This window comes from Sipha flava, unplaced genomic scaffold, assembly GCF_003268045.1.
Source record: "Sipha flava isolate LNK unplaced genomic scaffold, YSA_version1 492_pilon_pilon, whole genome shotgun sequence".
Lineage (NCBI taxonomy): Eukaryota > Metazoa > Arthropoda > Insecta > Hemiptera > Aphididae > Sipha > Sipha flava.
In genome coordinates, this window is record NW_020273323.1 from 144321 (window position 1) to 158698 (window position 14378).

Genomic DNA, 14378 nt, shown 5'->3' on the forward strand with positions numbered 1-14378 from the left:
ACATCTTGATTGCTGTTGAAGTTCCGACCCTGAGTGGATACTTGATTTCAGGGAATAGCCAGAAATCACATGGGGCTAAATCTGGACTATACGGAGGGTGGAGTACAGTTTTGATGCCACGAGCGTTTAAAAAATTCACTATAATATGGGCGACGTGGAGCCGTGCATTATCATGATGCAGTAAGATTTCATTAATTTCCTTATGTGGTTGTTTTTTTTTTAAATAACGCAACATCGTGGTTAAAACCGATTTATTACAATCTGCCGTGACTGTTCGGCTTTAGAGAACAGCGTGATATTTGGCAACATACACTGTAGTCATGGGCGTCCGGAGGGGATGGCAAGATGAGGCACTTGCCCCCCCCCCCCCCATGGAATTCAAATAGAATGTTGAACATTTTAACTTTTATTCTGATTTATGAACATTTAATCGATATTTTTACTTTAGTGTGTGAGGTTGATGATCATAATAACAATTTATTTCAAGGCGTTCAAAATAATGCGTATTACATTAATCGTTCAAAATTAAATATGTTTAAATTCTATGGATTGATATTATTCGCCTAGTGTGTAAACCACTTATGACGACCGACGTAAACATACACACACGACGTTTGTTAGATAACTGAGATAACTAAAAATAAACCGAATGTATAATATTATATTGGGAATTATTGTAATAATTGTGAAATGAAATTATTTGTCTACGGTGAAACACAGACCACGCTAAATTACGTACGTATTGTATTTAGTATATTTAATATTTTGTTTTATTGTTAATACTGTTATGGACAACAGAATTTTTTTTAAAATATCCAAGCTCTTTGATTTTCTTAATGAAGTATCTTCAATTGAAATAAATAATACAGTCAATATGGAGTCGTCGGAATTGTGTGTAGTTGAAAGTGCTTCGGTTACCATGAATACAAAAAATAATGACGGTCATGTCATCTTAATCTATCAAAAAGATATTGGAAATTATTTGAACATTGAAAATATTGACGATTGTTTAAAACATGAACTTTTATGTAATCCTTGGGTACCGAATACTACTTATGACTTTAAGAGTGATTTAAAATCAAAAAGAACTCGAACATTTAGACATCAATGGTTGTACGAAAACGGTTCATGGTTGACAGCTCTTGAGGCAGTGGCGTATATAGGTTTTCATTTCGGAGAGGGTCGATTATGTATTTGATTTTTGGGTGGAAGGGAAGGAAAAAACACACTATTACGAAAAAATTACTTTAACACTATAAGACTTCTCGACAGTCTTTACACCATCAGAAAAATAAGAAACTCAATTTTTTTAATGGTTTATTATTTTTTAAAAGTATAAAAACTACATTGTAATAAACAAATTTTTTATTAGAGTCACTCAAAATTCACCACATATTTTCTTAAATGAATAAACATATTTTATAAATATAAAATTTTAAATTATCGCATAAGCAACATTCTCAGTGTCGCGACAAATTTTCGGAAACCCCTAGCATTAAGACATATCCATATTAAAAATAACAATCTTTAACAATGGTGTTTTTCATTTTGGAGGGGGCCCGGGCCCCCTCGCCCCCCATAAATATGCCCCTGTCTTGAGGGTGTGAGAGAAGCTTTTTGTAAAATATATGTGTTATTAAAGCCATCAATTCATAGAGGCGTACAAGCTTGATTTATAATAAAACCGTTTACTAAGTATAAGGATTTTCATGCGTCTTCTAAAATACATTTGTCTTTAAATTGGTACACTGAATCAACGTTAAGAGCAAAAGATTTTATGAATATTATGAATGGTAAAAAAATTAGTGGTATTTAATCAGTACATTCTGGATTACATAAAGAAATAGAAATTAATAGGTTAGTTTTGGTGAAATCTATGAATAATTGTTCTCCTATAAAATCGTTGTATTACCAAATGAAAACTATGTGTTGCTAATGGGCTGATGTTGCTATGGGCATTTGGAGTTGAATAAAATTTCAATATTTTTACTTTTACATTTTCTTGTACCATATTATTTGATATAAGAACATTTGTCTTAACCTTGGATTCAGAAATTGGAATACAACTCCGTTACCCCCTTCCTATCGAAGTACTCCCCCGTAATTCTAAAAATCCGCGCATTACTACTATCCCTCAAAATCAGGTCATTCTCCATCTCCTTCCTATGGGCTCCAGGGCATATAGGCATAAATGGTAACGAATACGTTGATTCGTTAGCTGGCTCAACCGCCAACCACTCTTACTCGAGTCCACTGTAGTGTCCCTATACGGATTTAGTCTCTTTACATTGCAAATTTATAAATGAACAATGGAAGCTGGAATGGGATTCCTTACCAGAATCCTATGCTTTTGGTTATAGGTCATTATTTAAAAACATCCCTAATCGACCATGGTTTCATTCCTTAAAGATGAGCCGTGCAGCCATAGCTAAATTCACTAGATTACGCACGGGCAGTGGCGTAGATACAATTTTTTCTGGGGGGGGGGGGGTGTTTAAAAGTAAGTTTTTTAAGTGTTTTTAGTATATCTTAAAATGAGGTGATATGTTATAATATTGCATTTAAAATGGTATTATTATGTCCCGTATTTAATGAAAATTATTTTGTTACTCAATTTTAATATATAACTACTAATCACAGTAAAACCAAAATATTTTACTATAATATGTAAATTTTAATAAATAATGATCAAATATCATTAAAAAAACCTGGGGGGAGTGGAAACCCCTTACACCCTCCCCGTAACTACGCCACTGCACACGAGCCATAGCCTATTACCACACCACTCATTTAAATTGGGACTCAACAGTAGTGTGTGTTGTCCTCTACCCAACTGTGGTGGAGAATACTGTGATTTCCATCACCTACTCATAAATTGTCAATCTCTATCTATCCAAAGGTCTCAGCTAAAGATTCTCTTTTTCATCTTTGGTATTCATTTTTCCCTTATTGATGCTCTTTCAACCGACAATACTAATATAATCAAACATACGCTAAATTTTATTCTGCAATCAGGTCTCCGAATTTAAGAGTGTGAGCTTTACCAACCTTAATTTATTTCAAATTCATGTACTTAATTGTCGAGATATCATAATGTAACGTTAAAATCTCATTAAAAAAAAAAAAAAAACTCCGTTACTTCTCTGAGTGATAACTGAACTTCTTTAAAACATTGAAATCAATAAAAAAAAATCGCATAATGATAAGGTATTGAAATACACTTATGCGTATAGGTACTATGTATTAAAAATTATATTTTAATATATATAATTATAATATTTTGACACACCAGCTTTACCATTTTATATAATGATCGACGTATTTATAATTTAAAATACCCAAATATTCCAGAATGTCTGATCAGTGTTTATAATGACAAATTTTTATAGATGAACCTGAATATATTTATAATTGGTAATGCTTATGAAATTTTGATTATTTAGATATTTATTGGAAAGTTAAGATACATCTAGTTATAAATACCTAATGATTATAGAATTGTATACGTTTTAGTAATATTTTGGAATTATTTAGTCAACTGGAATCATTTTTTCCATGTTTAAATTAAATATTCGTTGAAAGTATCATCTTGATAACATTTGTTATATAATTATTATTATATTATATATTTATGTGTGTTTATGTGTGTGTATAATATATATAAGTACGTAAAAGAAGAACCGCTGTATGTTCTTTTGATAAAAATAAAATGAAATGCTCTCCAAATAAGTGAACGTAAATTTTTAATTAATGACTTTATCATGACAAAACGATCGAAAGTCGTATCACTTCTGTAGGCTATCGCATAATAATAATATAAATAACGATTATGTAACTAACTACGACTAGAGCGTTAAAACTTTATTTGAACTTCATTTAGATTTATATAGATTACTAGTGATTTTTATTATCGATTTATCGTAACACCATCGTGACTACAGATGAAAAAAAAGTTAAAATGTATATTATAATAATCGAACGGTACTGGAGCTTTATATTGCTTTATTTACCCAGTATATACGATGTAGGTACAATAAACAAATAAAGGTGTAATACTTGCGTTCTATTTTAAAGATTTCGAAACATGTAGGTACGTAGTCGTACTTGTATAAATCGATTTTTAAAAATGACAATAATTTACATAATGAACACACATTATATAATTATATTTATTATATGATTTTACATAATTTTTGCAGATATTTATACAAGCAAATTCTTATAAGATGTAAAATATTTCATAACTTGATGTAGGTACCTATTACCTATCGTAATATTAGACGCTTCTATATCGTTTATAATATGAGGTAAGTAGAGTTGGTACATAGTTGAACACATTTTGCGTAAGCGTAATTATTGATAATATTGTATTCATTTTCATATTTGAAGATCAATTTTTATAAGCCATAAAGATGTTTTTAAATCTAAATCTTATGTGTCAGTTAAATAGATATCATTCTGTTAGTTAAAATGTATTGATCATGCTATACTGAAGTGAAAAAAAGATGGCTCTTGAAATAGAAAAAAAATGTATAGCTGCATAAAATATATATTATTATTGTTAAATTGAGATATTGGCTGGATACATTTTTCTTATTTAAGTATATACAAACTTGAAAATCACGCATAATACCTAAATAATAATGGAGTTGACTAGAAAACACGTAATTGAGGAGAATACTTTGGAATAAGTAGGTGGTAGTTAATTACTTGGAATAAGTGGCTCTATATAGAATATTATTATTTGATGGTGGAGTGGCGTTTTTTTTCCGTATGCGCATGTACTATTATAATGATATTATGCTGAAATACAGTATCTAAACGGTTTTGAATATAACGTGTCGTGGACATGAATATTTTACCACTGTTATGTATCGGTATTCACTTGAAACATAAGTTGGAATAAAAATCATGTACAGTGATACCTTTCTTAACGGACACCCATAATGAGCAGACACTTCTCAATAACGGACAAACTTTCCGGCCCCGACATAACCCCATTGAAATTAATTGATTACGCTCCTTTAAAAAGTAGACACCTCTAAATAACGGACGCGGACAGGTTTAGGTTTTCTGGTATGTTTAAATACCTCTTGATAAGGGACAGATAAACCGGGATACACTAACCTGTTTTATATACTATTTATATATTTCCGATAAAGACATTTATCTTTATGATTTAATAAACACGATAAGGTAAGAAAAATTATGGCTTACCGATATCTATCTTTAGTATCGTATTTGCCGTGCTCCAGTATGGTTGCGTTTGACGTTAAAAAATAAAATCGACATTAAAAATTGTTATAATGCAAAGAAACAAAGCTTACGCGAATTAGTCACTCAATTTAAAGTTGGGAAAACTCAAATCGGAACTATACTCAAATCACGGGTAGATCTATTGCGTAAATGGTGCGATGAAAACGTGAACAGAGAGACAAAAAAAAACTTTATAAAAGGGCTTTAAAATAGATAATGTGTGTTTTTCCGGGTGTCTACGAACAAAAAATTACGCTCAAAGAAGCTTTGCAGTTAGCGAATCGGTTGAAGACATTTTGTCTCAATACGAGTGATACGGTTTTATTGACATTGGTTAGTCAACTTCAATCTAATTTTGAGCGAAATGCGACAAAAGAAAATTTTTGATTTTTTTTCGCCGTTCTAATTACCTTAAATATATCTTAAATAAACATTTTTTTTTTTTTTAAAACGCCAATAAAATTAAATTTCTTATAAATATGCACATACATAGATTTTTATTCATTTTTCTCAATAGCGGACAATTCCGACGGTACCGTGAGTGTCCGCTATTCAGAAGTTTTACTGTACTACCTTCTAGTCGTGTACAAAAAAAAAATATGTTATGTTCGTGGTACGACGAGAGCAACATTATTGGGTATCATTATGTTTTCTCGGAGATACTTTTAAATTACCGAGAAAAACGTTACGGTCCGCGGGGTATTTCCGATCATCCCGTACGAGGTATTGCACGTAGTTGTTGTTATGATACGATACCTTTACGAACAGTGCACTACGCCGTATGGTAAAAATAAAACACGACTCGCGCATTGTGTCGAGACGCGACATGACGCATTCACGATGATGTTTTCGGAAAAAATTGTAAAAAATAAAATAAATGTATCGACGGCGGGGCGCGACCAACTTTTTCCGCACGGACGTTTTTCCGGGCAACGAGCCGCCCGCCCGCCGCCGCCGACGTGTAGCCATTTTCCGCGACGCACCTGACAGGTACGGTGGCGCACGCGAACCTGCGCACGCGGGGGCACGGAACGGTGGGAAGGGGGCACCCCGCGGGTACGTGGGCGAGCTGCGGCCCGCGCCGTTGGCCGGTCGCCCGACCCGTCGGCCAATCGGCGAGCCGCGTGCCCGGGTCCCGGATGCGCCTGCGCCCTGTCGAGACCACCCTGCCGGCCCGACCGTGTTCGGCTTTCCCGGGGATTTTCCGCGTCCGCCCGGTCGTCCGCCGCTCGGCCGCCGTCGCGCCAATCCAACGGGTATACGCGTGCTCTGCTACCGCCGCCGTTGTCGTGATCGTCGCCGTAGCTGCCGTCGTCGTCGTCGCAGCCGCAGCCCCGAGTCGACATGGTACGTACTAATACGTTTTGAGTTTTACGCATATTCATTCGTTCATATTGTCATTGATCGTTTTTCACATTATTATAACTATCGCCTACGGTATTTTTCAAATCGCTAATTTCCTCGATCCGATGTACCGCTTGTCTGAGATTACAGCCTTGCATGCTGAACTGGTTGTATTTTCTTCCTACCACTTTGAAACCGGAACCGAATTCTCTATATTGCACATCACTGTATCGAGTATACTGTGTTGAATTATATCCGTAATTGTACTTGCTTGTAAATCTACAGTTTTCCCCTCGTAGGTGCTTTACTATTAAACGAATAAACATTATTACGCATAAACACTTATACTATACCGCATGGACTCTAATTATTGTATTTGTATTTTTTTTTTTTTTTAGGTTCCTCACCTATTTAATTTTATACAGAATTATATAAGTAGGATATTTGTGAAATAATATGTGCAGCTTGATTTGTGGTTTGATCTGTGAAAATAATTAGGTATAAGGTGTGCTGAATTGTCACATATAGGCAGTGCCGGATTAATCATTTGTGGGCCCTTAGGCAATTAAAATTTTGGGTCCTACAAAATTATTTTTTACGTACATCTTTAACATTATTATCCAATAATTAAAATTAACAGCTTTCACAATAACCGACTACTAAATAAAATCATGTTTATTAAATTTTTATATTTGCAAGATAATTTAATTAATTATTATATTATTTTTATTTTTTTAAATAATTTAATTATTATTACTGCATATAACACCTACAACTCGATATATATTATATTTCATAATGACTTTTGTCCCGTAAATTCGTAAATAGAATACATGTATTATTAAATAGAAAAAAAATATAGATTTCCGTTTTCATGAGGTCCCTTAAATGAGTGAGGCCCTATGGCGAGCCCCTACTCCGCCTAATGGGTAATCTGGTACTGCATAAGGTTAGGTATATCGTAAAATGTAGATCCTGACTGGCTGAACGGTCGATCTTCGTCAATGTTATTTGCTAGAATTTGTAGTAACTCGTTAGGCTATAGTTTATCTCGTCTATAGTTTTTATTTTAACTGATACTCAACCATCGTTTTCTAATATCTTCTTAAAGATTTATTTTCCAAGTTGACTTACATAACTATTAAATACACATATAATTATTGTTGTTTTATCTTTTTGATATTTTCCCTCTATCAAACAGTTCCATGCTAACGTTTTATTATCTTATTTTTATTTCATTTAATATTTACTAATAATAATATAAAAATGTGTGTTATGAATCCAGTGGTGGAGTATGTGTATATTATTTTTATGTTCTACTTTTTGAAGTTAAATTTGAAAGAGGAGTTGCTATTTTTACTGTCTCTACTTGACCCATACATACTTAATCCAGCATTTAATGTTTTACAAATTCAGCTGCAACAATCTATATTTTTCCACATAAGTTTTGTTCCATGATCTGTTAGAATTAGGATGACGATTGATATCTTACATTATTAACATATTAAATATTGAGATATTGGCTTTAAGTTTTTGTCATTTTACCTGAGCCTTTTTATTTTTATTTCACCTCTGGTTATAACGAAATAATGATTGATAATATTTAGCTTCATTTCAAGCGTGTATGACAACACAGTGATCGCATTTTTGTTTTATAATTTCTGTTTTCTCTATGGATACATAAATTAACTACATAATGCTGGATAGATGTGGCTGAAGTTTATAAATTAATGGTAAAATTAGATGATAAGAAATATTTCAAAGGTTTTTGAATATTGAATTGAGGTTTTGGACATTTTTGAATTTGATCAAAATACTTTTCTCTTGATTATTTGTGAATAACAATGTTCACGTTATTATAAAAAGTATAAATTTGACCTTTATTAAGTTATAATTTTTACATTGATATGCATAGTAAAAAAAAAAAAAAAAACAAATTTTCGCAACTATGATGAATTTAATTTTTTAATTTTTAAAATACATTATATCCATCATACAGTAATTTATTTATAAAACGAAATTTATCATATCTGTTGGTAGATTGTTAAAAAATGTGATAAATACAGTTAAATGTTGCTTAGAAAAATAACAAATTCGAAACCGGGTTTCAAAATGACTATTTGTACTTAAAAATAAATTTGTTTTAATGCTGATTATGAATTGAAACCTTACGTCCATTGCTTTGAGGATAGATAAAAATCAGAAAACAAATTAGTTTATTCGAAATATTTCATGTTTATTTTATTATTGAGCTTATTATTGAGCAGTTTGGACTGCCATTTACACAGCATACATTCTTAATCATATTTAACATTTAGGTTCTTAGATTCGTATTATTAGATTTCATAGATATCCAACAAAGTATTTTTTTATTACAAGCATATTTTTGTAACACAAATTTTACATTGATACAGAGTAAAAAAATAGATTCGTTTTAATTTATTTCATAACATTTCCATTATTATTATCAGACTTTAATTTTTATTTTTAAATAAAACTTTCTGTCAACATTATTATTATTCGATTTTTTTCAGTAATTATTTAGTTCTGATTTTTTAGTGATTTTTCCTGGAATAGAATATATGAAATATGAGTTGTTCAGCATATAATAGCAAATAAAATTAAATAGCAAAATGTAGAAAGTACATTTTTATTATGAAATATATTATTATTTGATTTTGCAATGCGTGTATGTTTAATGAATAACTAGAAATTAAATATAAGTAGTAAATTAATTTTTAATTTATTAGTTTATAGAGACTTTAATAATTAATTCACTTAATTATCTCAAATTTCTTTAGGTTATCCTTATTTCTTCTCTTTTCTCATAAATATTTCCTATCCTTCCTTTTCTTCATTCATTCTTCAAACAAAGTGTCATTCGGTGACTTCTTATTCATGCAAACAATGTATTCTGTTACTTTTTACATATGGTTATTATGCCAAGCACAGTAGGTTGTATATATAAATATCTCGTATATTTTACATATAAAAAAAAATATTTTATTGGGATATGTATAGTTTGTATGAATAAATATAACAAAAACCCTCAACGTTAAAACTTTATTATTCGTTAAAATAAAACTTAATATTTAATTGAATGTGATTTTAAAATGTAATCAAATTATAAATAGCTCCAGATTTTAAAAAATTGAAATTATTTTCATTTAAATATATCCATTTAACTCTGAATGATTTATATGTTTTTGAAACTTGGGTATACTGTAAGCAGCGAAATTAGTTCGAATTGAGTCTGTGCCAAGTGCAGCTAATATCTTAATGGACGAAGTTATCTTTCTTGTTTGAGGTTCATAAATTCTGGATGTAGGTACCTGCAAGTAAAATATAACTTTAATTTGTGTTAATTTGTGATAAAATACTTATGATGATATGTAGTTTTAATCTTTAGTAACATATTTAAAAATGTTCCCTAAAATAATTATAAAATTCATGTAATTCTTTTTTTTTATATCAGATAATATTGTTAATATACACATGTGTATATTGCAATGCTCTGAAAAAACTCATTATTTATAATTTTTTTTTTTTTTGAGAGTGAATCTTAACATTTTAATTTATAAAAAATAATTCAATCAATGTAAACATAAGCCCATAGGTATGTTAATTTGGGCACGTTCTGTGTTGTTATATAAAATAAATAAAATATTAAAGCTAGATGTATTTATGTATTTTTTTGTTATATAATAATAATAATCATCAATTTTAAACGTAATATTTTTTATTGAAATATTTTAAACGTATATTTATAATCAATAGAAATTAAGCTGTATTTTTTTTAAATATTTAAATAATTAACGATTTTGCAATAATTGATTTTTTGAACGTATATTATTTTAAAAGAATGAGACGAGCATTGATTCATGCGTACAAATATATTTTAATTTGAATATTTAATTGCTTTTTATTAATAAATGCTATAGTACTCGTATTGCTATTTTTAAGAAAAAAATTATTTATTAAATAAAAGCAATACATTAATTTAAATAATTTGAAGGAAAATACTTTATTATTATAAAAATATTATATCAATTGGAGTTCAGCGCTGCAACACGATTGCGCCTTTTTTTTTTTACCTTTTTTATATAAATGCGATTAATAATAAATCCAATTAGGGCTTGGAAACTTTATGATTTTTTCGGTTTTGGTTCCAATTTGGTTCTACAAAAAAATAAAAATAAAAAAATAATACTGGTATTTAAAGGGTTATTTTTTTCAAAAGTCATAAAAAAATATATCTTATAAACATCATACATACTATCTAAAATTATAAAATCAAATTATAGCATTATTATTATGTTAAAGGGCTTACCTATTAAGTTAAATATTTTGTTTTAAAGACATCCAAAATAAATTTAAAAAAATAGAGTTGACTAGTGTTGCATGGAGTATTATTACTAACATATTAGGTATGATAAAACTGAATTATATGTTCTTACTATTAATTATTATTATTAGTATTATATATAATAATAAATTATTACTGAGTACTAAATTATAAGACATTATAGGAGCATTATTTGATTTTCCTTGGAACGCGACGGCCCGACGAAACGGTAATATTTAATATGAGTGGTAGCGGTAAGGGACCTCTCACGTACACGCACGCAAGTGTCAATGAACAATTTTGCGAAAAAAAAAATGTTTATTTTTCACTCAGACAACTCTAATTCCAACAATGCATTGCAACGATTACCTCGATTTGCATTCTGACAAAAAACTCTAATTTCTCACAAAATATATAAGGAATCAATCAAAGTACATTTTTATAATTGTTTTTAGTTGATTAATATTACAATAATATACAAACTGTATTAAATCAATTAATACTAGATTATCGCATTAGTTGATTGGATGTTTTGGTAGTATGATATCTTATTTTTAATGATGCGCGGCAAGAACTGCCGAATAACAACTATCGAATAGTTCAATAGTGTATAATTTATTATTTTAATTATTATTATAATCAATAATTAATTTTCAAAAGTTTCCGGTTAAAATACCGATATTTTTAATTTCGATTCCAAGCCCTGAATGCAATACGATTGCTCTACAAAAAATATCAGAGATTGAGCATGTTTTAACTTCTTATTTGCAATAAACGCAACACTATTTCTGAAAAATGTTCATCGTCCAATCGTTATTTGTTACAGTATGGATAACATCATACACGGTACAGCCCAGAAAACATCGCCATGGCACCAACATTGCCAGAATGGGCTAGCATTGTCAAGAACAAAGTTCTACAATTATTTCAGGGGTAAGATTATTTTTCAATTTATTGATGAAAATTGTTTTGTTGTGCATATTAAATAATATCACGTAAGTGAGAATTATATTATATATGTATTTAAAGGAATGTAATTTAATGAATGTTACGTGATGTTTGAAAAATCAAAAAAAATATGAACTGAATACTAGTGGGTACTACTAGGGACATATTTACGGGGGGGGGGGGGGGCCTAAAAGAGTCTCAACCTTTCATTTTCCTGAAATTTCAGAAAACATTTTGAAGTATGCTTTTATTCTGTAAAAAGTAATTTGTAAAAGCTCATATTATCATTACTATATGAATACCTAATTAGTTTCATATTGTTCATGGTATGTAGTAAGTGATCGACTCGGGGGAAGACAATGGGGGACGGAGTACCCTAACTAATTTTCCTATTATTATTACGTTAAAATGATACTGCTTAACAAGTTTTGGAGACGCTTTTTTTTTTTTTTTTTAACTAAATAGAGTCCCCTTCACTAATTTTTCTAAATTGAGCACTATATGTAGTGTACCTATTCATATATCCGACAGTTTTGGTCGGAACGACTAAATTTAAATTTAATATAAATTGATAGATTATAATTATGTTCATTTTCTATAATTATGTAGATATTTTATTTCAATAACTTTGTAAATGATAATTATAATTATGTAGGTATTTTATTTCATTTTATATCATTCATTTTTGGAAAAAGTTATGGTTTTACAATAAAAATTAAAATTGTTACGAGTACTAATAAAAATGTGTAAAGCTAAATTTAATAGATATCTATATAGGTATGTAGTATAGCACATATGTGTGGGATTGTTGATACTTATTATTGGAATTAAAGTCGAATCTTGGTTTAGAAGCACAAACTATATTTCCTGCAGTCCTTGTCCTTGTAGTTTGTGGGGTATTATTGAAATGTTTAGAACTATAATATTTTTTACTACTGCATTATCTATCCCAAGGGAATTTTTTGCTACTCCGTGTGGTTCATACCAAAGATTTCCGTTTCGTATAATTTTATAATATATATTTAATAATTAATTATATGATTCAATAAGTATATTAAAAATATAATATTCAACAGCAAAAAAATGTAAATTATTTTATCCGGTGTTACAACTTTGATGTTTGAGAAAAAAAACTATTTAAATTTTAAGAGTCGACTGCGTACACTGCAATTGAGTAATATTTTATTCTTACTTTAATCTACCGAAATGGTTCTCCAAAGAAACTATTGCACTATCAGCAGAAAGCAGCCGACTTCTCTCCCCTATATATCGAGAGAAGCTTATTGCAATAAAACGAGGATTTCATATATTCGAACGCCCTGCACCCCGCAGAAGTCAAGTGGTCATATTATCAACGCCCGACGTTCACGGGGCATCATTTGTGTAATTGATTTTATAGTAGTTTTCCTAATACGAATAATATTGGATAGAAATATTAATATAAATAATAAATAATTAATAAAATAAAATATTAAAAAAAATAATAATAAATATTTATTAATTTAATTATTAATATTAATATTTTTCGGTGTAATCACCGAGAATTGTTCTAATCATTACGTAACTGTTGTGTTATTAATCGTAAAAATGCTTAAGACCTGTACCCGATCGCGCGTATTATCGTGATAATGTTGAACCGTGAAACTTTAAAAAGTTCCACAACCTATTATTTTATTTCGTTTTTAAAAAATAATGTTTTTTTATGAATTAAAAGGCTACTGGAAAATACGATATTAGTTAAAAAAAGAAAAAATCTGATAATTCTTGTCATTTGATTTAAAAAGTAAATTAAATTTTTTTATATTCATTTTTTCAAAAATTAGTTGTATTACCATAATACATTTTTAAATTATTTCGTACTTCATTTCTTAGTTTTTAAGTTCTGAAACTTTAAAACTGCAATACTAAACAGTTTAGGAATATTGTCTTTTATCGGTTTTTTCCCTGTAGCCTTTCAGTTACAAGTATAAGGTTATTTAAAATGTAATTTGTTATTTTTGCCTTTGAGCAATAGCAAAATTATCCATGAGTACTATAAAACATATATGTTAAAGTACTATGTTAAATGGAATTCGCAGAGAACAATTTTCCAAATTTCAATCATTTATTGCGTTAGAAATTCGAACAACTAATATAATAGAAAATAATACATAAATTAAATAACTATATATTTTAAATAGTTAAATGTCAAATATTTTTTTTCGTTTTAATTTTATAGATTAAACATTGAAGTTATTTTTTTTTTTTGGTTTTTTTTTTTTTAATAATATTTCATAATTGTTACAAATTATTAATGTTTTAATTTCCGCGTGTTATTTAAAAATTAAAATACTAAAAAAAAGTTAACACGTAGATACTTTGTATAAGTATTCTGCAATAAGATAACATTTTACAGTAACATTCTTCAATATTATAATGTAATTTGCCATTTGAATCTCATAGTTAGACTCGGATGGAATGTAAGAAAGTTAATTTTTCTTTTTCC

The 14378-nt window shown here is 29.3% G+C and overlaps 1 protein-coding gene across 1 annotated transcript in view; it reads left to right on the forward strand.

The window, feature by feature from the left end:
* The first annotated feature begins 6436 nt into the window (after positions 1–6436).
* The window catches only part of LOC112690182 (vesicular glutamate transporter 1-like), a 74859-nt gene continuing 66917 nt past the window's right edge, over positions 6437–14378 (forward strand). The window contains exons 1-2 of the mRNA XM_025564131.1: positions 6437–6603; positions 11772–11878. Coding sequence (XP_025419916.1) covers positions 11814–11878 — 65 coding nt within the window. The 5' untranslated portion in view covers positions 6437–6603; positions 11772–11813. The remainder of the gene's footprint in view (positions 6604–11771; positions 11879–14378) is intronic.